The 26,880-nt window shown below is 41.4% G+C and overlaps 1 protein-coding gene across 8 annotated transcripts in view; it reads right to left on the reverse strand.

The window, feature by feature from the left end:
- The window catches only part of abr (ABR activator of RhoGEF and GTPase), a 77,142-nt gene that overhangs the window by 22,933 nt on the left and 27,329 nt on the right, over nt 1-26,880 (reverse strand). For 6 of the 8 annotated variants that reach the window (XM_019895140.1, XM_019895138.1, XM_019895144.1 and 3 more), the window contains exons 3-16: nt 23,857-23,955; nt 22,997-23,182; nt 21,040-21,147; nt 20,550-20,610; nt 17,368-17,420; nt 17,113-17,253; nt 16,918-17,039; nt 16,615-16,783; nt 15,023-15,142; nt 14,838-14,913; nt 14,643-14,747; nt 12,639-12,713; nt 7,877-7,974; nt 7,654-7,785 (exon numbers count right to left, since the gene is read on the reverse strand). In XM_019895140.1, coding sequence (XP_019750699.1) covers nt 7,654-7,785; nt 7,877-7,974; nt 12,639-12,713; nt 14,643-14,747; nt 14,838-14,913; nt 15,023-15,142; nt 16,615-16,783; nt 16,918-17,039; nt 17,113-17,253; nt 17,368-17,420; nt 20,550-20,610; nt 21,040-21,147; nt 22,997-23,182; nt 23,857-23,955 — 1,545 coding nt within the window. Of the gene's footprint in view, nt 1-7,653; nt 7,786-7,876; nt 7,975-12,638; nt 12,714-14,642; nt 14,748-14,837; nt 14,914-15,022; nt 15,143-16,614; nt 16,784-16,917; nt 17,040-17,112; nt 17,254-17,367; nt 17,421-20,299; nt 20,361-20,549; nt 20,611-21,039; nt 21,148-22,996; nt 23,183-23,856; nt 23,956-26,242; nt 26,483-26,880 lie in introns of those variants that run through there. The other 2 variants (XM_019895145.1, XM_019895146.1) reach the window with 2 other exon arrangements.

Here is a 26,880-nt window from a genome sequence, read left to right on the forward strand (position 1 = left end):
TTGCAGGCCAACCATGGACATAATGAAGTGCAGAGCCAGAGCTCATCATATGCAGGATCGAGTTTTCACCACAAAGAGGGGATTGAGTGTTTAAATTTCTTCTTCAGGGATTGTTTTGTAAAAATCTAAATAAAAGCAGCCAAGGGCAAATGTCAGCCAAAGATATCCGAAATCTTGGCAAATGAAATCCAGAATTGACTGCTAACGTTGGGACAGCACTGTCTCTCTTCGTCTTTGGGCAAATCATAAAAATGGGTGAATGTCAAATTAAAAAGTCAATGACGGCCAAAATCCCATGAGAAAGCACAACACAGAGACAAGAATAGTCTTCCAATGGCAAATGCCATTCCTGACTGTCTAGTGTGTGTGACCGCTGATCTACAGGGGAAGGATTTCACAGATCCTCGCCGCATGCTGGCAGTCAAGGGCATGAAATGAGCTTTGCTTCTCCCCGCAGCCAGAATGGTGCTGTGGTGAGAAAGAGGTCTACCAATGTCACAGCCAAAGAATTATACCGACTGAAGGTAATCATGACAGCAAAACTTATGCTACAGTGGAAGTTAATTAAGAAGGACTTGCTAAGCACTTTGCTAACAGCAACCTCACTGCTGTTAGCGAAGGATAAATGGATGATCAAAGTGTGAGCTTGTCAATGTCGTGCTCCATTTCCCCCGACCACACTATTAATCTCATCAGGACGTTTTATCAGCTGAGACAATAAGAAGAGCTATGGGAAATTTTAAAAAGGCAGTCCAGCTGACTGATTACCAAAAAAAAAAAAAAAAAAAAAATGGAAAACGTAATATATGGCTTAACTGAAGGTCTTTCTGTCAGAGTTATCTGAGCAAAGAATTTGACAAGCGCCAAGATGACGGTCATTGTATAAACTGGCCCCGCTTTCGACTGTTTCCAATTACCTTTCGCACAAAGACTGCGCAAGACAAAAAAAGGTCGCTGGTGAATGTGAAAAAGGGAGTCACAGTCTCTCTCTGGAGAGCATTTCTTTCGCTGTGATGGGCTCCTTTGTTCTCACTTTAACTCTCTGCATACCATAATTTGCCACCATCTGGGGCTTTCGTTCCAATTGTTTTTCCTCCTCTGAATCCCTCTCGCTGCCCCAACCCCACGTGCGGCATGCTCAGAAAGCAGACATCTGCAGTCAATCTCTCTTCGAGATTATGCAATGTTATAATGAGGACCAATTACTTGGTCAGCTTGCCTTTAACGTCTCTGGATTTTCATCCATTATTTTTGGGGAGATTGTGTGCTTCAATCTGAAATAGTTGGCAAAACAAATGGATGTCTGTGGAAAAAGGAGAGGGGGGTGAGCAATGTCTTGCGGGGAGCTGCTTTGGCATTTAAATTGCATTTTTTTTTTTACATGTTCAACGCATTACACAGGGTCCTCAGATGCAGAACAGCTTCTGAAATGCGATTTCAACATGACTTTTTACTTCTGGCCGATCTACAATACCAATAAAATATGACATTTACTGCCCCAAATGGGAGAGTAAAAAAAACAGATTTGTGTCCAATAGCACACTAGACAATTATTGATTTTCCTCTATTAAAATCAAGGACACATACGCAAAGGCCTATTCCTAATATAGGGTTAGAGGACAAGTGAGGACAAGTGAAGGATATCCTGTACTATGATCGAAAAATGCTTGCAGCAAAGCATGTAGTTATTTAAAGCCTATAAATCCTTCATGGCAAAAAGCGCTCATTTTAAGTTGGATGGACAAAGTATATAACTAAGGCCAGGCTTTTCACAGTGAAGCTTCTTTGAGGGGAAACGACTCCAAATCACTGACAGACAGAGAGGCCGCATTGAAAACAGTGGAAACAAATTTACGGTAAAAACTTTTCTTAACTTTTCTCAACCACAATAATACCCGAATGTAAAAAAAAAAAAAAAAAGCTACCTAACACACACACACACACACGCACACACACACACACACGTGTGTGTGTGTGTGTGGCTATCCGACATGACACCATGTGCATGTAAATCAACACCAGATAATTCAGTAGGCTGTGTTTGACATCATTAACAATACAGCCTTATCCGAATGTAGGAGGGTGACTCCACATAGTCCAAGCGCTTCGTGTTGCTGACAGTTGTGTGTGTGTGTGTGTGTGTGTGTGTGTGTGTGTGTGTGTGTGGCTATCATCTATTTGTTGCCTGGAAACATGACAGATCACAGCTTGAAATGACAGCAGGTTTAAAAAAAAAAAAAAAAAAAAAAGACATGACACCATTAACACATGCAAACGCTCTGACTGGCGGGCTTTAATTACAAAATTGCAACGCTTAGACTATTCGTCTATTAATACCGTGTTATTAACCTGATGTTTGTTTGAGAAACAGGGTCTTCTGTTTCCACATGATTCGTTTGTCTACAAGCTTCACAAGACAATGTGCAATTAGCCAAACTGCGGACCCTTTCACCAATAAACCCTTCACAAAGCATGTAAATGTCAATCCCTGCGCCTAATGCTTAATGACGAGGGAAGACGAAGGCACTTAAGTGGGAATGAGAGTGCAGACAGATGCTCACCACCAACTTTACAACCCCTTTGCACCCGTACTTTTACAGTCACGTCAGCTAATGTGTGCATGCCTGTCCTGCTCCTGCACTTCGAAGAGGGGGCTTCAAGAAGCCCTTGGCAAACAAGTTCAGCGCTTCTTTCTCTTTTCCTTGCCTTATCTGGCTCTCATTATCTCCGGGAAACTGGTCAGATTACGGCGTATTGGGGCCCATTAACGCTGCAGATGCCGGGAGGTGCAGGGTTGACGCGCACTCAACCCAAATACGAGCAAATAAAAACAACCCCTGGTGGTGTTTTTAGGGGTGTTGTAGGTCGCGTAGGGTGGTTGGGAGACATACCAGAACTGGAAATGCAACATGGATCATTTGAGATATCTATGTGCCAGACATAATGCAGCAAAGAACATGTCATGTCTTTACAGACACAGTACAGACATGCACTCACAGAAAAACAAAACAAAACGTGGGATCACCTTTGATATCTAAAAGGCTTGTAAAAGCTGCTTTGGGATCGGCCGTTCACCTGCTACCTGTCTTTATTTTTCTCATAAGGCCAATTTGTGGTCACTGGCCGCTTTTAAAGGCAACCCACATGACCCCCCCTGATAAAACAAGACAGAAAAGACTCAAGAAGAGAGCCCAAAGGGACGCTGGAATCGGGTGCGTGTGAGGGTCTGGTTACCGAGATAAAAGCATCGCGGCTGCTGAGCGATAGGACGGATCGCAGCTACACAAGAGTTCTTGGATCTTGAACGGTTATGCAACTTGTCCTCTGAAGAAAATCATGGCAAGTCACACGCCTGTGTCACTTGGGACAACTTGCAAAGTGCTTGAGATAGAACGAGTGCGCTTCGGAGTACAGGAGACCAGCAACTGCACATGTTTGCATATATGTATGTAGATAACTCACCCAACAACATATTTATGATACTGTAATGATGTTGTACTATAAAAATTTTAAATCAGGCTCCAAAAATCAGATCAGACCAAATAAAACTGTTAAATGACAAATAAATATACAAGATACAATTTTCCGTTTAAAGCTGATTAAAAGAGTACCGGGTAACTTTGACCTGTTGTTCTAAGCACACAAAAAAGCTCCGCAGCAAGTGAAATATCTTGCTGGTGCTTCCCCATCTGTGCTCATCATTAAACTGATCCTTTGATCTCATCCCAGTTCTTTCTGCGAAATTACCTCCTCCAGGGATGAGGCTAAAAGATAGAGAGATTGTGTGGATTGCCGAGGAAGAATTTCACTCTTGAGTCACTGAGGCACTTCAGTGCTGAACTGTAAAAATGTCAACCGCCCGTTAACCAGGAAGCAGCCTGCTCACGGGGGGGAACCCTCTCTAAATCCACCGCTGTTACTAATTCCGGCATGGCGGTGGTCTGCACTCTGTTAAAGGCCATTCAAGTTTTCAAATGTGTTAGGTTTGTATTCCTAAGAAAGGTCACTGTGGATCTACAGAACCTATAGCCAAGGGGAGATGAGTGGCAAAATGCCAAAGTCATCACAAAGTGGAGACAGCTCTTTCCTTTGACTGGCAACCTGGAGAGCTGATATGGATCAGTGGGAAACCTTTGAGGCTCACGTTTTGATGGACGCGAGGGAGGTGTGTAATCCGACCTTGCTGCTGATCAGAGAAGGATTAACACTGTGACCCCAGGGGGCAGAGGTTATCTGCTCAGGCGATGTCACGGGCTGAAGGGCTGCAAATAAATGATTTCCCCGTGCAGACCAGCCGTTCAATCGAAACAGTGTGTTGCATAGATGTCGTCACCGGTGGACATCACAAATTGTCCATTTAACCATTTTCGGGGGGATGCTGCTTTGAAGGGATCCCGCGAGAGATCCTCATCAGTTTAAAGTGAAGCAAAAGGAGTATGAGGTGGGGTGAAGGGAAAAAAGAAAAAAGAAAAAAAGAGAACTTCAGTACAATATGCCCATTTACGGTCAGTCACTAATCCACAAGTTTATGAAGGTCTCGAGAGAGGAAAGCAAAACATTGAAGGCCCCGTTCTTAACTTGACTTCACCAAGAAAGCAAACAGCTTGAGTGAAAGTATCTGCACTCCGGACAAATGTCTGTCACGGCATACACATAAGTATGTAATGCTATTATTTTGGTTTATCCATCGGTGCTTTTCACAAAAAAATAAGTCAATAAAATGAAAAACTACAGTGGTACCTGTATTTACGAAATTAATTGGTTCTGGAAGAAATTTCTTAACTAAAAAAAATTGTAAGTCGAGACGTGGTTTCCATGGAAATGCCCTAATCTGTTCCAAGCCCCCGCAAAATTCAGACCTAAATGTTTTCTAAAGCATAATGATGCATCAAAATCTGTAACAAATCCATGTTACAGTTAGATTATTGCACAATAAATGAGAGTTGTGCAGAATGTAAAAAAATCAAAGAATAGAGTAAAGAATTAAAATGATGGTCATTTAACTTAACTGCGTCCTCATCATTTTTTGCCCTCTTTAGTTCATGTTCTCTCTCAGAAGTGGTTTTTGCCTGGTGTTTTGTAAAGAACTGATCCATGGACGTTTGCTTTTGTCGGCTTTTAACAATCCTTCCAAAAATGTCCAAGGCAAACATCAGCATAGTGAGCGATCGACCGACAGGTGAACACTTTTTCTGGGTGATTCACATTTACATAAAACTATCGGTGCGCCTCATGGCCCAAGGGGCGAATGAAGAGGACGCTGCATAGACACATATCCATCTATTTATCTATCTACACTCATAGATACATACGGTAGAGGTCCCTTTTAGCCAAGGGGATGCCAGGAAGATGCTCGGTAATAGCTAATGGCAGAGACGCTATAATAAGTATGTCGCGTTCAGGAAACTCAGAGCGTCGAGTAGCGGTCCATACTGTATTTTTACCTTTTGTATCTTCAAATTTCTTTCGTAACAAGAGGCAATATTTTTCTGTTAAGGCGTTTCATAACTTGACAATTTCGTATGAAGAGACGTTCGTAAGTAGAGGAACCACTGTAAGAAATAACTAAAAAACTGAACACAACTATAATTCCTCAGGTTGTTTCATCAAGACAGCAATGGGTACCAATGCCCAAAATGTCCATGTACTATACAGTTGTACTACACACAGTACTGAGAGACCAGCTAAGAACATCTTCCGAAAGCGAATCATTTTGTTTCTATAAAGCCTTCCCACTCACATAATCAAGCGCACACTGTTCCCACCCTCTCAAGGGTTTGGGACATGGCCCTCCGTTCTCTCCCTCGCTCCGTCTTCATTTTATGTCTCAAACATGTGGTGTATTTATTTGCTCCCCCCACCCCCCTCTGTTGTTGGCTAGAAGTGGACGTTCCCAGCAACTTTTGTCTCTGTGACTGGCGGCCAAGACAATGTAGGTGGGATTTACTGTTCTATATGAGTTTAAAATAAAAGGAATAAAAAAAAAAAAATAAAAAAAAACACGAAAAGGACAACAATAAACAAATACTGTAACAGGAAGTTATTATATAGTAGAACCTCTGGGGTGGAAGAGAACAAGTTGCAGGAAATTAATGGACTTCTGAATTTGTTTGAATCCTGAAACAATTTCCCAAAGGAAGTAATGGAAGTAAAACTATTCTCAAGAACATTTTAACGATCTAAACAGTTGTAAAAGTGCAATTAATCACTTCACAGAAAAAGCTTAACGTTCACAACAAAGGGATAATGCAAAGTAGATTGACTCTGAAGCCTCATCACTCAAACTTTTTTTTTTTTTAAACAAATATTCTATAGTCAAAGGTTAACCACTGTTATTACAAACATGCACAAGCCACAACCCACTAAGTCTTAAATTTGGGAAGCAGCAAATGTAACGTGGCGTACTGGAGTGTTACTGCTTTGAATGTGAGCCCACCTCACTTAACTGGGGGTGCATTTTCTCTTTTTGACCTTTCAAGCTGTTTCTTCTCTTGCTATGGTTGGCTGTTCCTTTGGGGGGAAAAAATGTAGTGAAAAGGCCACAAAGGCCAGAGGAGAAGCAAAACACTTCCAAATTAATCTGCTGATACTCACCGAACTGAGGTATGACATGATTTGCTGAATTCCAAGATTTGGTCTGTCTTTGAATTAGATTTTTTTTTTTCCCCTCCAAAAATTTTTATATCCTCAGCGTTAGCTTTAGAGGTTGCGCCATAATTTGAATAAATCCTCATGACAAAAAAACGTTCTGTATAGTCCTACTTAAAATAAACCTCAGGTCATGATCGCGAGTGAAGCTTGTGAACCGAATGTGTCTAAACGACAGCCATAATGTACACGATTTGTGCTGTACAAGTGACTCACGGATGTGACAAAGATCCGCATAAGCAGCGCAGAGAAAACAGGAAACGTTGGGAGTTTGTTGAAGTTGTTTTCCAAACCGAAATATGCCTAATGAGAAGCAGCCCACGCGCGCCAAGGCATCATTTTGGAGTTGAAGCTTTCCTTTCACACACAAGTCATGTATGTGATCTAATGCTTGCCCCACTTTCCGTCGAGTTCGACATAAATACGTCAGCTGTCAAACTGTCACCGATCTCGCTGAAGCAACAAACAAACGTTGAAACAGTTTCACCGAATCAGATGGTCTGCTCAAGTTTGACATCCAGGCTCACCAATAACGAGCTCAATGTTTAAATTCATTTAAACTGACGATAAGAGGTACTTAGAACCCTCAGAGGAGATCATGAGGTGAAGCTTGAGCAAATGACAGCAATTTGCTATAATCGAGGGGGAAAATGACAATAGGCAGGCTTCACTTGACCAACCGACATTTCCCTCGTGGAAAAACTCACACATGACTCCTCTGTAGGGGGCTCTGAAAAAAAACCTTATCATTTACGAAAGAATGGACAGCCTCCAAGTAACCACGAAGATGCTAGGGGAAATCCCATTAGACTAAAAGTGGCTTTCAGACTCTCTTACTCCAACTAGAGAAAGTAGAGGCTAACCACTCCAAAACCGCGCCATTGTGCTAAGAGGCTAGACAGCCAATCAAAAAGGAGTCACATGTTTGGGAAATCTCCCCAAGAAGGACACACAAGCGTCTCAAATTTTTTGGCGGGGGATCACTGGTGGCTCCTCCTCTCTTACCTGAACTTGCCCTTTGCCCATGATCTTATCCACAATCTCATTGTCATCCTTGTTGAGCATGCTCTTGTCGTAACACTTCTCATAGCACAGGATTCGCAAAAACTGGGACCCCTCCAGCTCGATCTCAAACTCCTGTTGAAGGACACAAGGACGGTTAATAAAGCGCCGGCAGGGTCAAGCTGAAAACCTGAAGGACGTGTTGTGTTTTTTTTTTCCCACTGACTTCATTCCACTGAGGTTCGGCGGTGTCTCTGAAGACTCTGGTCTTAGCTTTGCTCACAAAATATCCATAAGAGTCCACTTCGAGGGTGCAGTACAGGTCTAGAAGGAAACGAAGAGGATGATTAAATGGCAGATTTTACACTAAATACAGCTTCATCAAAATCAATTTGTAGGCTTGCAACGAATTTCACGGGGCAGTGAGGATTTGAAAAGTTATTACTTAATACTCAACGACATTCATATTGACCTGAAAATAAATGTCCCAAAGGCATATTTCTGTTTTTTCAGACTGCACACATTCAATCCTAGGTACTTATTTATATTGTTTTCATTTTTTTTCCCAAGACTCCCAAGGGTCTGAAAATTGAATGAGTTCATATCATGCTTTTACTTTTGATACCCCCTATATTGTCATGAGATCATATTCAGTAATTAGATGAGATTCACTCATCATAATCAAATGAAGGTGATGTGACGGTAATAAAGTAGGATGCACTCATCAGCGAGCTGAGAAAGCAACGGGACTATTCAAATTGACACCTGGGGTTGCTTTTAAGTAAATGATTATTTTAATCACTTCTCATTATGCATGTCATGTTTATAGTCTCATATGAACACAGGCGGAAGAGGAAGTAAAATAATACAATAAAGAAAAGGAGGTTTGTCGCATCAAACTGAAGTACAAGTCGTCCTTGAAATGTCAATTTACTGTATTCTGTGAGCGGAAAGGCATCAATTTCCAGTCAGTGTACACACTCATCATGAGAGTCACTCTCTTGGGATCGGGCCCCTCTTGTCCCTTGAACGAAGCAATTATTTTGGTTAATGTGTGTGTGTGTGTGTTTTTTTAAATGCTGTTGTAGCATTTCTTGCAGGCTGCGTTGCTATCCTGCCTGTCTATACGTCCCGTATCCTCGACCTGCTCCCTCGGGTAAGACTCCTCCTGACGTGATGATGGATGGAAAGACGTATGACTCGACCTTTCACCGGGACAGCGGCCGAGATTGAGCGAAGGATGTACAGACGGAAGAAGGGATGTGGGGTGTGCATGTGTGCTGAAACCTCATAGACATATAAACACTCTGCAAGCCTGACAGAGAATGTTTATACGGAGAACCCACGTTTATTGCAAGAGATACATTCCAGATCCACCCGCAAAACGTGAAAATATGTGGTATAAAGCGACCTGATCAAAAGCACTGAAGAAATACATTTTTAGCACACTAAATGATTTTTTTTTAAACACACACACATTGTAATTATATTTAAACGCAAAAAAGTAAATTGCAAGCATAAAATGTAAATGAAATATTGTGCTAATTTAATTATCTATGAACGTGCATGTGCCTTTAAGAGGCGTGGCTTGGAGGTGTGGGGGTGTGACGTCCGAGTGAGTGAGAACAGCTGACAGCAGTTTCTACGTGAGTTTACTCACTGTTTTACTGTTGCATTGGCCACTCTAACTCTCTCTCTTATATGTTTAATTTGACTGTGACCATGTCCGTAACTCAAAACACCTTTCCTCAGTGAAATAAATGGACATCCTATTAATCTGTTCCAGCCTCTCAATTGTTATATTGTCTGCCTACATGTGTTGCTGCACTCTTTGTCTTAAAATATATGTGGCTTAAAGGGTTACTACAACAGTTTACTGCGTTTTGTAGCATGTGTTACCATTAAGCTAGCGGATGTTTGTCAAAATCAATGTTTTTTTTTTTTTTGGTCAAATACACAATGCCTAATTCTCTCGGTTTAATTTTTACTTTTCCAGTAAACTCCAATTTGAAGTGGCAAGAAGCAGCCTGAAGCACTGAGCGTCTTTCTTGAAGGACTGTTCACCATCTGCTGAAAACTGCTGGTCGTGAAGGTCGTAACTCAAATGTTGCTAGCAACTGAGAAATCGTCCGCACGAAGGCTTGAATTTCGTAAAACTTACTTGGGTCGCTTCTAAGTCAAGGTACCACTGTATACATCTCATCAAAACACAATAAAGTATGGGGCGATCTAGAAATTAGAAGCAATAGAATGTTGGTTTGCTTGAAGGTATGAGAGACAACAAGTACAGTATTATCATCCTTGTGAAAAAAAGTCAAATACTTTCACAAAATAACAGGACTGTCCAATATAATGAACCTCATTCCATCTAGTCTGGTTCCGCCTGCTTGTTTTCTCAGCATCCTGAAAAGCGGCCATAATTACTCAGAGGGAGGAAGATTAGTGGTGATGATACGAGGGAAGTTCATCGGAGGGGGAATTCAGTGTGGCCACGTGGGAGATATTTAATAAACTGATTGTTGTCATACACTTTAACAAACAGAAGCACGACTGTCACTTTTTGGTGGACACCTCAAATCCACAGCCCACATTAAAATTGAAAGAAACATTCCAGAAAAGGAATTGGAAAAAGGATTGTGTTTAAGACAGAAGGCTTTTATGTGCATAACTCCCAACATTTCTCTGAAATGCGTTTCTCTGCCCAAATATTGGACTCAAAGGTCAGGGTAATATTTTTTTTGGTGTGTGTCTGTCCAGAGGACTCCAGAACAAAGTAGGACAAACTCAAAGTGTCCCGGAACTTGATGAATTTCTATTTCCCTGGCAGGTCAACCCGAGGCTGACTCTGAGGGGGATGAATTGGTCTGCATGAGGTCTCTGAACCCTTAAAAGAGAGGTTAATGGATACCATCCTTTTCCATCTCGCTTGACTCAGGGCTGTAGCCTCGTTGTGTGTTCTAATACAGGACGCTAAGCTTCGCCTCAGGTTGTGTTGAATGCCGGGTCAAACTAAGGCTCCGCAGAATGGGTTGACAAGTGACAGCCCGTTAACCGAAGAAGAAGCTTTATAGCTCCAAGAACCAGCCACTGAGTCGCACCATTATCTGCCCGGCGTGACTGGGGAAAATTGTTAGCAAACCGTCATAATTGAATTGTTGGAAAACTAATAATAGCAAAGAACACAGCAGACAGTAATCCAGGCGACCATGGCTTTAATTCAATTGGGAGTGAATTACATGTCTTGATTCGGGATGTGCCATGACCAAAAAAAAAACCCCAAAAAAACAGATTGATATCCATTTTGTCAATGGCCTAATGTGAACTTTAATTTGAGGTAATTAACGGGACCGATCGTGTAGCACGGCCAAGTCCACTTTTATTGAGTTAATTTGCATCAGCATCCCTCATTTGGCCTGCATACACGCAGAAAAATAAACCAAGAGCTAAACTCTCACTTTACCAGGTCATGTTTTTATAGAATACTGGAGTTATTATTTGAGAAGTTCGACATCTCGCTTCTGCTTCTGTGACCTAGTTTGTCTCCCTTACCCTGAGCTAAATGAAAAGCCTATTCCCACAGGAAAACGACAATCATTTAGATGCATGTGTGACTTCACAAACAAACAAAAACACGCAACAGGATTATCTGACTACATGTTTTCTCGACACTCGGAAATCGTGAAAATTGGCCGTTATTAGACATGCTGACTGTAGTATCATGTGCCTTGCCACCAACCAAATTCATGTGTTGTTATCTTTAGTTGCGCAGGAAGTGTGGCTTTCTAACAAATGGAATGTCTCAAGTAGAACCGATGTAGGAGACAAAAAAAAACAACAAAAAAAACCCATCAGTCATGCTAAAACCCTTAACAGCATTGATGCCGAAAATGCACATGGATTTGGATCCCGAAGACTGTAATTGGTAGCGTTAAAAGACATGTTAAAGATGAAGAAAAAAAAATGTCTTCATCATCTTCTGTCACTGATCAAGACATAGTGAGAGCAAGGAACGTTACGATGGTCAACACCAGATATTTCCTCGTTGGTAACCATCTCACCTCTTGGCTCTCTACCAAGGATCAAAAAGGCCTTCTGAGGAGATTGCACTCCAATCCATTAGCCGGAACATTCTTGCAGGCGGCTTTCCTACACTCACAGCTGTCATGGCAACTGAGGAAATCATCTTTTACTGTCTCGTTTCACGTTATTTGATATTTAAACTCAGTGTGTGTGTGTGTGTGTGTGTGTGTGTGTGTGTGTGTGTGTGTGTGTGTGTGTCTGCATACAATGTGCACCGAAACACCAGCTGTCCATTTGTGGCACATCTGAAATAGCCTCTGTGCAGACTTGGAAACATCACACACGCACATGCGCGCGCACGCACGCACGCACGCGGGCACACAGCCGTCTGCGCGATAAAAACAGGATGCAAAATGAGACAGGAAGTAGGATTCAAAATTTAAAAGACAAAAACTAGTCTTATCTTCACACTGCAGCTCAATTGAGATTTTTTTGGCCGATATGCGACACGTTTTTTGATGTTTTTCATGCAGTGTGAAGAGTACATCTCTGAATTTGTTCCCAATCTCATCTGGGCCGCCTTCCATTGTGGATAATTAAACGCGTACTTATGTGGCGCGTCTGCAATATGAACACCGATCCGAACACATCCGACCTCTCTTTATGAAATTATGCCTGACTGTGATTATTTAAAACTCTTCATCCTGCCGTCTGAGGGGAAAAAAAAAAAAAAAATCACATTCTAGTGAGAAACAGCCCGCCCCCTCCCAACCCCCGCTCCCTGCCTTTCTGTCCTCTTCCTCCTCTACGTGGCCATCGCCTGATGAAAACAACACATGCACAACACAATGATTGACTGGCTCATGTGTGTGCCAGCATCCTCTCCAGAGCAGCTGTGTGCAAGGAGTATGCACAGCTACAGTGTGTGCACGACGGGTGTGGTGAAGAACAAAAGTTGGTGCACTTACTGGCTGACTCCTTGAATCCTTTGGCAGAGTGGACGATGACGTGAAGGAAGCCGTACAAGCCTGGAGTCTCTTCATCTGGGCATAAAAGCATCACATTGACTTGAAAACCCAGATTTTTATATATGTGCCAATGGGGGGTGTCTGTGAACGGTTTAGGGTGACCCTTCGCATTAACGGTTACGAAATTATGTCAGAGTTGTTTTAAGTGAGTGACAATCACAGGACGAGGGTTCAAATGTTCAGCTTGGAGGGGGCTTAAAGAGCTGTCAGTTATCCATACCGTATATCCATTTCCTATTTCACCAGTCAAGAACACGGGTGAACCTATCCCAGCTGACTTTGGCCGAGAAAAAAATTGTTCAGTTAACCTAAAACTTGGCCACTTCAACTTGTGTTTATGACATATATTTAAAAAAAGTTACAACATATGCAGGGCAGTTAAACATATCTAAAAAAAAATCTGTCCAATTCTCAAACATGCCATTAGCAAAAATTTCAAACTACTGTCATAGTGGCATATGTATTTTTTTAAAAGCACCGGTACCATAAGACATTCAACTTCAAACATTTTCTAGCTAAACAAAATATGTTGTATAACTCACATTTGCTTATTTTAAATTTAAAATGACACATTTTAATTGAACTGCTTGTAACATTAAATATTTGCTACTTTTTTTAAAACAGTTTCAACAAGTTGAAATTTGATGCAAGTCATGCTTACATTTCATTGTTAAAATATGGAGTATGCCAACAGAAAAAAATGTGCAGCGGACGGCAACGTCTGACCCTTGACCTCGAACATGCAAACTCCACAAAGAAAGGCCAAAGCAAATACAGGACCTCTGACTGTGATGCAACATACTAAGCAGTCTTACACTCAACTAAATGTTTTTTTTTTAAAATGGAAAATACTTAAATATAAACAAGAGGAACGCTTTAACTATTTTCTCAGTCATAGGACAAATATACTGAAACAGCTTTCCAATTTTGGGCCTCTGCAAGGTTATCCAATCAGTTAATTACTGTATGAGAACATTCCTTGACCAGCTGGTCTCAATTTGAACCACTACTGTGCTCTGTGTAGCCCATGTCATTGTGCATGCATGTGCGTTTGTCTCCATGTTGGTTTTACGATGAGCGGTGCATCTGCCTTGAAGTCAGGAGACGCATGTTTTAATCGCCATGGATGTGCGAGATTTCTCCATGTACTGGGCTTTCCTTCCACATCCCAAAAACATGAATGCCTCATAACGTTTCATAGCAAATGTGTGTTTGAACGTTTTTTTTTTTTTTCTTTCATAGCAAATGTGTGTTTGAACGGTTTTTTTTAAATTTATCCCATACAGCCAGAGGAGGGCGACATCGCACATGGTGCACATGTTTTTAAACTAATACATTCATATCCATCCATCCATCCATCCATCCACTTATCCTGAATAGGGTTGTTGCTGGAGCCTATCCCAGCTGACTTCGAGCTGGATTATTGATTTATTTCAATCATTTACAAATATTCTATTAAGTGGAACCCAGAGAACATGGCTGAAATATATACGCAGTACGGTACACATTATGAAGTCAAAAATGTTTTGTTTACAGTTGGGGATTTGAACATAAAGGGTGATCTGTTCGAGTTTGCAGAGGCCTTTGCACTCTAGGTTGGGGGTCATTTTGTGCATGTTGTAGACTGAGACAGTATGTCTATCAATGTGAAATCAGAGACACTTGTGGCATTCAGGGATGTCAGAGGAGGTCAACCAGATGGCTCTAATGCCAGTCGCGGCTCCCGAAAGCACGACAATGTGGGAATGTGCAGCAAAAACAAATATATAGACTGAGAGCTCAGTGTCAGCCAACAGTTTGACACAGTGCGCCACATTGTGAATGCCAGCAAATGGATAAAAATATGTGTTAACCGACATTCCACCACAAGCGGTTTGAGGGTTATTCAATTTAAAGCAGAATGTTGGAAAAACAAGAATTTATTTAAATGAGCGTGTGTCTTACCATCTTTATTACTGGTGACAGGAATATTGTGGACAGTTCGGAGTTTGAAACAGGAGCTCGTAAGGACCTGCAACTCTACTGAACTTAATACACACGCCTGAAGGTCTGAAAATACACAGAATACACACTGCTGTAGTTAGTGGCGCACTTCTTTCATTAGGTACAAATCAACAATTGTGTTTGGATGAATATCACCTTTCTTTTGGAGCTTCTGAATGCTTTCCCGCCATTCTGACCTCTCATAATCAGAGGAAAGCAGGAACAGGTAGCTCTGCATGAGAGAACCATTCGCATTAAAAGCCAATTAACGACTTGACGTATGGCTCCACCTAGTGGTTATACTAGAGCACTGCAGCAATCTATGACGACAGAGAACTTACCTTGCCATGTTTGTTGTGAAGGCGGAAGGGGATTGTGGGGGAGTGGAGCAGCAGCCAGGATTCCTGTTCGTTCATTTTCTTCCTTAGACGCTCCACGCGGTTCTGACCCTTTGGTGCTTTCTAAAACAACACCACCGCCCCCCAAAAAATATTTGAGGACACACCTTTTTGGATTGTCAGGTATGTTGAACCAAACCAATGTAAAGGAGGTTAGGTTAAATTTTTTAAAATAAAATAAAAACAGATGAGATTAATTGGAAATGCTGTAATCGGCTACAAAGTGTTGCTAGTGTTGCTAGTCAGACAGCGTTTCATGTTTAAATGATTCTTCAGAATGGTGGTTCAAGACTTTAATTCTGTTTCTTTTTCCTTACTTAACTTTGCCCAACAAATTGAGTCAACGATCTTTATACATTCAATGTTCAGTAACTTCTCAAAACCCCCCCCCCCTCGAAAAAAAAAAAAAAATCACAGTTGTGATCAGCCTCGTGACCGTTTTTGTGGGAACACCTGTACATGTCTCAAATTTAACTGCTAATTACGTTATTTATTCTCAGTGGACCGAAGGAACATGAATACACAGATCTTCCCCAGGAAGCTGTGAGTCAGTCAGTGTTCTATCAGATGCATCGTTCCTCTGGCTGGAAATAGAAGACGTGTTTGCTCCATGTGCCCTGAGTGGGAGACTTTAGCACCATATGCAAGCGGGATAACAGGAACTCTCTGCTCCCCTTCAGGGCGACATTACTGTATGTCTGAAAATTAACTAGTAATTTTCTGACTGCTACTGTCCGAATTTACTAGTTATTTACTTGTAAGACACTTGTCGTGGCACGCCAGAGTAATTCTATTGGTCTGCTAATTGTTTTAGTAGTGAGGTAAGATGGATACCAAAGATATCGAAAAAAAATGCAGAAAACAGCTTTCCATATGAACTGCATTGGTCTTTTATGGATAAGCAATCATAGGAATTGTTACTAGAAGTAAGCCACATAAATGTAAAGGTTCTCCAAGAAAAAAGCTGCGTCTGACGCAGACTGTCTCTTGTATTTTATTGCTGGAATTAGACCTGACTTCATATAATAATCCCGTAGGAATTTGCTGCGGATTTCAAAGCTCTCCGCTGAAAATTAAAAATAGTCAGCAGAAATAAGGGCGAGGTACAGAATATTACATTTACATGTAGTTTTCATCCTACCAGCTAGATGTCGCAGTCAGATGTCACTTGCTTTGTCACTAATAGCACTTGTTCTGCCTCAAACCCAGAGTTTGGTGAAATAGTTGCACTTTATAAGTAACGGAAATTAAGTGCATTATTTTTTAAATTATTATTAATAGTATTATTATTTTATTTCCAGAATGTTCCAAGGTGTTTTGGTTTTGCAGATAATTTTCCTAGAATTCTTACTTCATTGGTACATTAATTTGCTTTTATATATATATATATATATATATATATATATATATATATATATTTCTAATGCCTGTGGGAAATCAAATTTCAAGCCATGGAATCAAGATTTGCTCTCCATAGAATCAGAATTGTTCTCTGCGGAATACTGGGGAAACTAATATATCAGTGCAAAGCTTACCTTCTCTTTTTGGATCTCACTCTTTAAGAGTGAGATCTTTATCTTCATCTCTTCAATCTCATGCTCAGGGAGGACTTGGATACTATGGCAAGAGTCAGACTCGTCCAGGGTTTGGAAAGTCAAATCTGCCAGAGGGATGTACCACTTGCACTCATATTGCTGGTGACGACTGCGGGGAAACAAAGTGAGGGTGGAAAAAGATCAGCAAATCAGTCATCATATGGCCAAGTACATACATATATAATATGTATGTACAGTACATTACATCCACTGTGGAAAAAAAAAACATGGAAGGAAGCTCACCCAACAGAGGTCTTCTTCATTTTGGCACAGAGCAGCAGGTCAGTGAAGAGGAAGACGTGGCGTAGCTTCCTGGAGCTTTCTGACACCTCCACAAGGAAGCCATCTTTCACCAGCTGACGAGCCTGAGCAAATTGGAATGAAACATGGCATTCGTACGAGGTCATGAAAAAGAGGTTGTCTGGGATTAAAGCGTACCTCTCCTTTGGGCGTGGTGACAGCGGTCCTGCGAGGGTCAATCTCCTCATTGATGGAGGAGAGAAAATTCTGAGATATCCGCAGAGCGTCCTGCAGGAGGGGGAAGTCTGGATGGTCCTTTGGCGTGTGTTTCAGCAAGTCCTGCAGTGCATACACCAAAGGTTTGAAAAAATAAAAATAAAAATAAAATAAACACTCGGATCTTCAATGTAAATCCATTATAAGCCCTGGTATAAAGCGTGTACCGGTACTCACATGAAGAACTAGGGTGCTCCTTGTCACACGGTCAATGGGTTTATAAAGAAGAGCTGTATGGAGAGAAGAAGTCGAAGGTCACGTTCAATTTATCAAAAAAAAAAAAAAACGTCACACTCAAGTGTCCTTTAGACATGCACTTGACCCGGTAACTTTGAAAGAAAGAAATCCAAAAGATTTTTTATAGGATCAACACATCTGATGAGGTGAGTAAAGGGGAATGGAGTGCACACACGCGTACATACAAGCACTCACACGCGCACACATTTGGCAGCCCGACGTGGTATCCGCTTTGCTGTTAAGGTAGTGTGAAGAACAGCCGCTTTGACAGCTCAAGGTGAGAAACACCCACAGAAAAACACAAAAAGGAAGATGGGCAGCAAACGAGCTAACTGATGTTGACATAATTAGGTAAGCCTGTACACTCTATTGAGATTGTATTCGAGGAAAATCATCTCAACTCCTCACAGCTCATGGCCACGGCACTAATGTTTGTCATTCTTCAGAGGGGATAAAGAATATGACCGACTAGCATTATAATGACTATCTACAAATGGATCATCATTTGTGATAAATCTGTTGCAATTTAGCATTAGCATTAAGGTAGCGAACTGAAAGGCTTAACTAAGTGGCAGTTTTAAATACAAGGTGGAATAAATGTTTTAAATACACAAGGGATGATTCTTGAAACTTTAACCACATTGAGGCCTGCACTCTACCACAGATTTTTTTTCCTCATAGGTTTTACATGTAGAAAATATGGCATGATGTTATGTTTAAAAGGTATATTCAGTTATCTAACCAAAACATAAGAGTAATATGAAAGCAACACACAAGGACATTAAAAAAAATAGAAATCTAAAGTTCCAACCTGTCAATCAAGCTGATCAATTGGGAGTTTTCAAGCCACCTTTTTTAAACACCAGCGAGGCTAACAAGGTGAAACGCAGAGAAGGAGTGAGACTTCAGTATGCAGGGAAGGTCATGTTCTGCTGCCACTGAGATGTAAAGCACAGCTGCAGTTCCTCTTGAACATTACACCCATCAAGACCACTAAACATCACTTTCAGAGCAGCTCAGTGGTGAGAGATAAGCTGTCTCTCCACTTCTTTCTGTCTCCTTTCTTCTACTTCAATACGGACATATGAGAGCGTGAAAACCTACTGGGACCCTGATCAGATCTTCTCCCATATGTACACACTTATGCAGGCTCAGATCTACTTCAGATACACATATATGCAAACACGTACGAAAGCTCCCCAGAACAAGGCCTGAGGGATTTTTTTCCAAATGCCTTGCTGATCATCTTTGAAGATCCACCACCCTCAGGCCAATTGTCAGGCAGTCAGTCTCCTTCAAAGGACTGTATGCTGAGTGAGAGTGAGAGTGAGTGAGTGAGTGAGGTGATCTCAAGTATCTGTAACAAAGTTCAGGTAGCCTCAATTGAAGTACAGTGGCTATAGGGCCAGCCCTGCCATGATAAATAAGCAAAAATCGACAAGTAAGTGACCCCCCCCCCCTCAAAAAAAGGTTTATGATTGACATAAAAGATGGCAGCAAAGTACGACTTTTGCCTACATGAAGCTCCTCACTCCCTTCAACATAGTTCCTCAGCACCATGATGCTACAAGATGCAACACTGATATGAATTTGACCTGACAAATTGATATGGGTTCATTGTGTATCACATTTTTATACAGCATATAAATAAATAAGTACGACAGCAGCCATGACATCATAGTTTAAGAAATCAAGCATAGACAGTATGTAGGGACATCTCATGCACAGTCAACTGCGGGAATCAAGATTGCGGCGGATTACTAGTTGTGTTGCAAAGGTTCAAAATTTATCCAAATTCTACAGCACATAACCTGTCAACTGGAATATAAAAATATAGACAGCTTTTAATATTTGCCAAGACATGGAGTCCTCTGTGTCAGACTGGGTGGAGGGTGAGGACGGGACATTGAGAAAAGGGTAAAAAGCAGCATTGGTGAGATGGTGATGGAACAGCTCGCGTCGATGCAATTACAAGATGTGAGCACGAACAAGTGCACATTTGCATAGACGTAGAGGAGGATCGGTCATGTGATGCGACTTGAATACATTTCTTAGACGAAGGACAAAACATCTGATTGTTACTCTATGTGTAAAAGCTTTATTGAATGACGTGTTTCACTTGGCTGAGCTCCACTCATCTCCGAGAATGGGAAGGTGACGAGGTAGACACAAGTCTCACCTGCCTAAATGATGCATTGCAATATATGAATCAATCCAAACCGCAATGAAAGGAAATACTCTCGATGTTGCCACAATCATCATTGAGGCAATATGTAATGGATTTAGAAACACGTAAAGTTTGTTCCTCTCCTTCAGGGAACTATTAGCAATTGCAGAGGGGGCTAAAAACATGCAGACTTTCAATTTTGAGGTGACTTGAGTTTGACAACACTTTTGACACAGATGAGCAGTCAAGGAGTTAATACATTTGTTCTCAAGTTATTTTCACCACTTTGAAATTGACACATAAAAAAGAATGTCAGGTCAGACCACCTGTATAAGTTATATAAAATTGACCATATTTGGGCATACGTATGAGGTTACCTCCCAACAGCGATGATATACTTGATAAACCATAAAGTATGCTATGCCGTACACAATACATCACAGCAATTCAAATAACTAGCCAAAGGCTGTAGACCCTAACTTTTAAAGATCAGTAAAAAGCCAACATCTGCAAATAATCTGCATTGCGCTATCGAGAATCACAAGCCAAGGTGATCAATATCTGTTATCTTATCACGAGCAGTCCAAACTTGGGAGGCAGACACTACATAAAGTAAATCTTTCACAAATCTTTCAACCAATCGATAAAATCATTGGACGCAAAATTAAAAACACTCCCTCGTCAAAATATTCATGCTGTCTTTACCGTACGTGCAGTTACAACACAGCCTAAGGACCAGAAGCACCTCCATCGTCTCCTCTCCTTAATACTCCTGCAGACTGCCGACTTTTCCAGACACAGACTCAAGAGAGAGAGTGTGTATGTGTGTGTGTGTGTGCGCTTCGCCAAGCCCCCGCTGCATACACGATTAGAAAGGGGCAGGGCTGAAGCCTTAAAGCGGCATATCGGCCCAAATGCGTTCATGCACGTTTGCAGACAGACGGACAACACTGACCTTCCATTGTGACTGTCGAAGTACAATCTTTTGAGTCTTTAGGACTTTTCACTTTGAGATTCTGGAAGAGAAAAGGAGTGTCAGAATGATTTTTGAGGATAATTAACGTAACATGCGGTGTGATAGAGAGCAACTTTACACTAGTTGAAATGTCAATGCTGGTAATAAAATTTAAAAAAAAAATAAAAAAATTAAAAAACTTATTTGCGTCACATGGCTTGCATACATCCATTAAATATTTTCACATCACGAAATCCAATTCAACAACAAACTCACATTCCTATCAATATGGTTTCCTGTTGGGAAAAAAAGTCTGCTTGAACTAAGTCTGCTTCCCTTCACTGCGTCACATCTATGTGAAATATATTTTCTCCCCCATTCTACTGAGGATTTGTCCACTCGGATCTATGCGCTATGAAAACAAAATATTCATGGTACTGTAAATAAATGACTAATGTTGACATTTAATAAGGTTGAAAGAATAACAAACCTCAGATATCTTCTGGAACTGGCTGTTGGCCTGGCTGCATTTCTCTGCTGTCTCCAGTGCCACCTTATAATTGTCCACAAAGGCTTTGTACACTCCCAACTGGCTGGCCTAGAGCAAATCAAAAAAAGACATTAAGGCATTCAGGAGAATGGGACTTTTGGCTTCTATTGTTCAATGGCCAATGGAAACCAACAACAATGAACTGCTGGAATATGACATCATACAGTTACTTCATGGTGTCAAAATGCATTCAGAACTCTTTCAAAGCCTGATGAAGTCGGACGATTGTCTTGTTGGCCCTCAGGGTGGTGGGTGAGCTGGATCACAATACACTAGACTCTTCAATTAACCTAATACAGTCTGCATGTTTTTTAGAATGAAGCCAAAGTATCTGAATCTCAGAATTGCGAGACAGACGTGCAAAAAAACCCAAAATGTATGTATTGCAACGTAGGAGAATCAGCAGAGCTGAAAAAGCACACGACCATATTCGTTTTATTTTATCAGGCTGGCTCAATCCAAAAGAGACATTTGCACACAGGCACATGCTACAATAATTAAACATGAATTTTTGTTCATACTGCATATTTTCTAAACTCTTTTCATGCAATTACATTTCATGAAGCATAAAACCGGGATGTTAGAATGCAATAAAAGTTACAAAAAAAAACCCACACACACACCCAATAGTGACAAACAGGTCACGCAAATAATAAAAGTCAACATTTCATTTTTTTAATACACGTTTACAGTTTGTCGTTGCGTCGGCTAATCCGTTTCCCATTATGCTTCTCTCCTGATTCGCTTCCTTTTCGTTAACATCCCCTCTTAGATGCACTACATGCTCATTGCAACGCAAGTTTCAGACCGGCGCTGCATGAATATGCCCCAAGCTAAAAGGCTTGTCGGAAAGACAGCATGCCCCTTTGAGTCGGGAATTTGGATGCAACTGAATAGAGTGAATGATTCTTCTACTTTCATGTCCTTTCCTTCCTCTTCCCCTTAAGACTGTAACATGGAAAATAGAGGGCTATTGAGTTCGGAATGAACTCTTGCACGGATTTCAGTGAGTATCTGAAAGTGCAAGTGTTAAATCATTGATGAACGCCTGCGTTAAATCACCCCTGCCTTTATTCTGCAAACGATTTCATAAGTTAGTGGGTCCAATTAAATCCTAGGCTGCAGCTGACATCCCTTTTTTCTTGGGGGGGGTGAGAAAAGTTGGAGCAATAGCTGTCTTTTTCCTTTTCTTTTTTGAGACTGTTTTCACTAATGTTGCCCTTTGTGCTCCGAGGGCACGCTACTGATGAGCAGAAATGAGGAATAGGCCAATTAATGACTCTGCCATCTGCAATGTGGCGTCGCCACTCTGACTAAATGCGACACGCCGCCACATGATACTGTATGTCCATGCATACGGCACAGATGGGGACTGAAGACAACACTAATGGGTGTCACTTAGAGGCGCAACTCCAGGAGTTAACAGCGTGGCGGGTGATACGGATTACAGCAACAACAACAGTACTGGTGTCACTTGTGCATGACGTGCATGAAAGCTGAACTGTGTTGTGTTGCTGAAGAATTCTGTTGATAGTCTGGAATCGATAATCATGAATTGAAACAACTGAAGCCAAATGACTTCAGCGCAGGCAGTGTGGATTCTGTATCATTGTTGGGGAAAAATATATATATATATATATATATATATATATTGAAACATATTTGTGCAACAGCATTTTCGTTATTATCTTCCGCCATTTAAAAATAATGTTAAAAAAAAACGAATGGATAAATTGATTAGTACCATCTGCATAAAGCATCAAGATGGCCATCCATAAACAAACATCGCAGACATAATGATAGTTGTGCAGTCAAGATGAATTCACGACAAAGCACTCGCCCCCTGATTTACATGCCCACAAACCAACTCCCTTGAGTCGACCAATATTGCACTCACCAGTTTCTGGAACAGATGGCCTACAGTGACCTTCTCATCCCATTGTCGGATGTTGGGCAAGAGCGCGTCGTAGAATTCCTTGTGGATCTCAAAGATGTCCTGGATTTTATAGAAGATGGTCTCGACCTGCTGGATGGTAAGGACGGGCTGAGAGGTGGTCGCCGTGGCTTTCAGGGGACGCATCGGCTGGACAAGGACAACACAGAGACCCAAGTCAACGCAAGTCAATCGTTATTGGTGTCAAATAACAGTGAGCCAACTGTGACTTTTGTTCAGGGCGCCATCGCTTTGACAATCATTTAGAGACGCGCGAGCTACAAAGCAAGTGTGATCACACCCTATTTTTAGAGATTCTCTCATTACGGAAATATGAAATGAATATGATGGGGGGGGGGGGACTCTCGGCGAACATGGATCACGTGCTCAGAATGTGTTCACAGAGTTACACAGCAACAGAGCAGAAATAAGCTTAGCGGCCATAACATTCAGTACACTTGACTCGATACAAGAGCAATATTAAAGTCTGCCTTTTATGGTGATGCTCAGTTTGATTGCTATAGTCAGAGAGGAATTCATTTTGTAATATATTTATTATAGTAGAACATGGCTGCATCATAATGAGTCTCCAGCCAAACTCCGTGATAATTCAAACATTTCTCCCTAACACCCCCTCCAATGTCTTCCATAGTTCCTTTCAAATTCCTCCGGCGGTCTGAGCCAAAGTATGAATAATTTTGGCCTGAGCTGTATATTACTAAACAAACAAACAAAAAATATTCATCATGAAGCAATTTGAATGGTAAAGAATTGGTGCCAAGCAAAATAATGGCGCAGAAGAATGATGTTTTTGTGCGTTTTACCAATAGCAGAGCCTCCAGTTGGTTAATGTAGATCTCCTCACTGGCCAAGAAACCAGAGAGCACCAGCTTCTTCATCTCTAGTCCTTTCTCAATGTCTCCCTGTAGGACAAAACAAAATCATTTGGTCAGATTACATTAATACGCCGTGAAATATATGACACTTTTGAAACCTATTTTTGCCCAGGACTCATTTTAGTCACCACCCAAGTGGCTCATTTCCACATTAGGTTACCACGGCCAAGCTAACTGAAAGCATCCACATTTCTCACTTTGTAGAATGGCCCTTCAGGAGGTTGATCAGGATTCATTATCCAATCCAAATTGGGCAGTTTTCCACAGCTCTTCTGGTGGCTCATCATTCAGGATAGATTTTACTACATTTGCACTGTGTCTGTTGGTTTTGTTTTGAACCTTAGAGTCAAACCAAGGACTACAAATCTTTCGCATTCACACCACATGGACTGTTTTTTGCCTCCAGGGCACCTAGTGAACATATGCGATTTTATGTGCAATCTTTTACACACACACGCGCACACGCGCACACGCGCGCACACGCACACACGCACACACGCACACACGCACACACGCACACACACACACACACACACACACACACACACACACAAAAAAGCACAGGGTTATCAGTGGATCACTGCTTGCCATGTCCACAGTTGAATGCAATAAAGCAAATTGACTCTGAAGTGTCACATATGTCCTCAATGGAGGACAAAGAGCAACAAATTGTGCTGTGGGAGATTATTCATTAACGTAGTTCAATCCATACAATGGTATCAGTGTGGTAATAAAAGGTGTCAGGTATCATCTTGCTATTTCAAACTGCACTCTCTGACACTGCAGTCTACGTTACAACAAATAGGGTGTTTTGTAATAGACAGAAGTGCATGCAAACGTTAACTTAAATTTGGGAATCATCCTTGATGTCACTGTTGATTTAAATTTCAGCGGTTAAAACATCAACATGATACTCATATTTTACACCGGAAAGATCATGCTGCAAAATCTAACAATTTTTTTGTACATTTTTGGTTTCTTCCCATAACCTCATGAATATTTCCCATGGAAAAAAAAAAAAGATTTTCTGATCCCACCGGTGACGATTAGTAATAATCTAGGCGTGACTATTGTTCACATTACTGCAAGTTGGTGCTGATAATCGTGGATGTTTTTCTTTTTATTCTAAAACAGTACATGAAAATACAGTTCAGTTGTATTTAACTTTTAACCGTTTGTTTTGAATCAATTATTTTGGTGTAATTTGTGTTTAACTTTTATATGTAATATATATATTAATTAATGGACATCACGAATGAGTTTTTTTTCCCTGTATTTCAACAAAGTGTGAATGTTCAAACTGTGCTTAAAGGTTAACGTATCTTACAATAATTTAGCGGCGCGGGCACCCGCAGCGGCTCCTCTCTCTCCTGTGGAAAGTAATTTCATCTGTGCTGTATGTTGCACATGTAGCACATTTGACAATAAAGTTCACTTGACTTGAACTTGAACTTGATAACATCAAACATATTTTAGATATAAAGTCTCTGCTTTTTAGCACTGTCTTTATATGCTACTGTATTTTTATGTTGGCCTTTACACTGGTGGTCGGAGATCTTTTTGTAGGTGTTCACTGTGTAGTTTTAAAAAATAAAAGAAAGAACAAATGGACAAGACAGATTAGCAAGATTGATAGAAAGAAGGCAAATGTTTTTTTTCTTTTTTCAGAGACTATTTTTGACAACTAAGTCTGCTTGGTTTGATTTCAATCAAAATGGGTCATGACTTAAGGACCAGATGAAAACCCCCAGCTGGAGCTCAAATCTCACGGGGTTTCCAAAAAACTTAGGAGGTCCTAAAGCTGTGCTGTCACAAAACCACCTTCTACGTGTCTCTGAAATCAGTAACAAAAGTGACTCCTTAGATGTCCTCCATTAAAAAAGGATCACGATGTGTTGGTGACGTGTAAAGGTCATTCCTTTGGTGACAAGCATGTGGCAGCAGGATGAGAAAAGACCGGAAGTTTTTTTTTTTTTTCCCACCGCCGTTGAGGGAATATTTTCCCTCAGCATTACAAAGAGAGCCACTGTGCGGTACGAAGGCGAAGGCGAGACGAGAGTATAATTCCACAACAACCTGCTCCTCTATAGGCCATTTCCAGTGACGCTTTTCACATCGGCCTCTTAAAAAAAAAGCTGCAAGGAGGCATGTGCTCTGCCTCATCAGGCCACCCTGAGACGTCACACACATACTGTGTAGTTGTTTCCAAGGCCCACGCTGCAGCACACTCCATAGAAAATAAGAAATGGCTCCGCGTCACTTTGTATAACCAGGCTGGGAAGCATGTGTGTTTTCCTGCAGCCAGCTGTCTCACCTTGAATTGCCTGTGTAGCGGAGTGATGGGCTCCACTTCCTCATCTCCATATTCAAACACCTCCTCCTCCAGCACCCTGTCCAGATAGCACAGCACTTCCTCCTCTTCCTCCTCCATGTTTCTTTCTCTGCTCCTGCGCTCTCCTCTTTCTGCCCGTGTTTGCCTTCAACGGGGCCTGCCCAGACACATCGGTGTTTTCACACCGAGCAACTCGTCTGGACGGCGAGAGTGAAAGACAAATGACCCCGCCTACTAAACCCCACCCCCTTCCTCTGCTGGGCTTCCTGGTGTGCATGTGTGTGTGTGGTGCCACTGTTCCACGATGGTCGATGAAGACTGCCCTCCCTTCACGTCCACCCCCACAACCCACCCCCCCATCCTCAACAGAGCATATCCCTCCACTTCCTTGATGGCAGCAGAGGTGGTTTCGTTTTTACTATCCTACTTCACTCAGGGAACAATTTGTTTCTTCATTTTCCTCGGGCAAAAAGCCACTTCCTCATTGTGCAACCACAGTTTCACTCACCACTGCATTCTTGCCTGTTACTCTATTTCACTCCCGTTACTACTCACACGTTCACACTCGGTTGTCTTGCTATTGATCTGCTTGCCTAAGAGCCTCCGAGCTGAGGGCAGAT

This window comes from Hippocampus comes, unplaced genomic scaffold (genome assembly GCF_001891065.2).
Source record: "Hippocampus comes isolate QL1 unplaced genomic scaffold, H_comes_QL1_v1.1 scaffold177, whole genome shotgun sequence".
Lineage (NCBI taxonomy): Eukaryota > Metazoa > Chordata > Actinopteri > Syngnathiformes > Syngnathidae > Hippocampus > Hippocampus comes.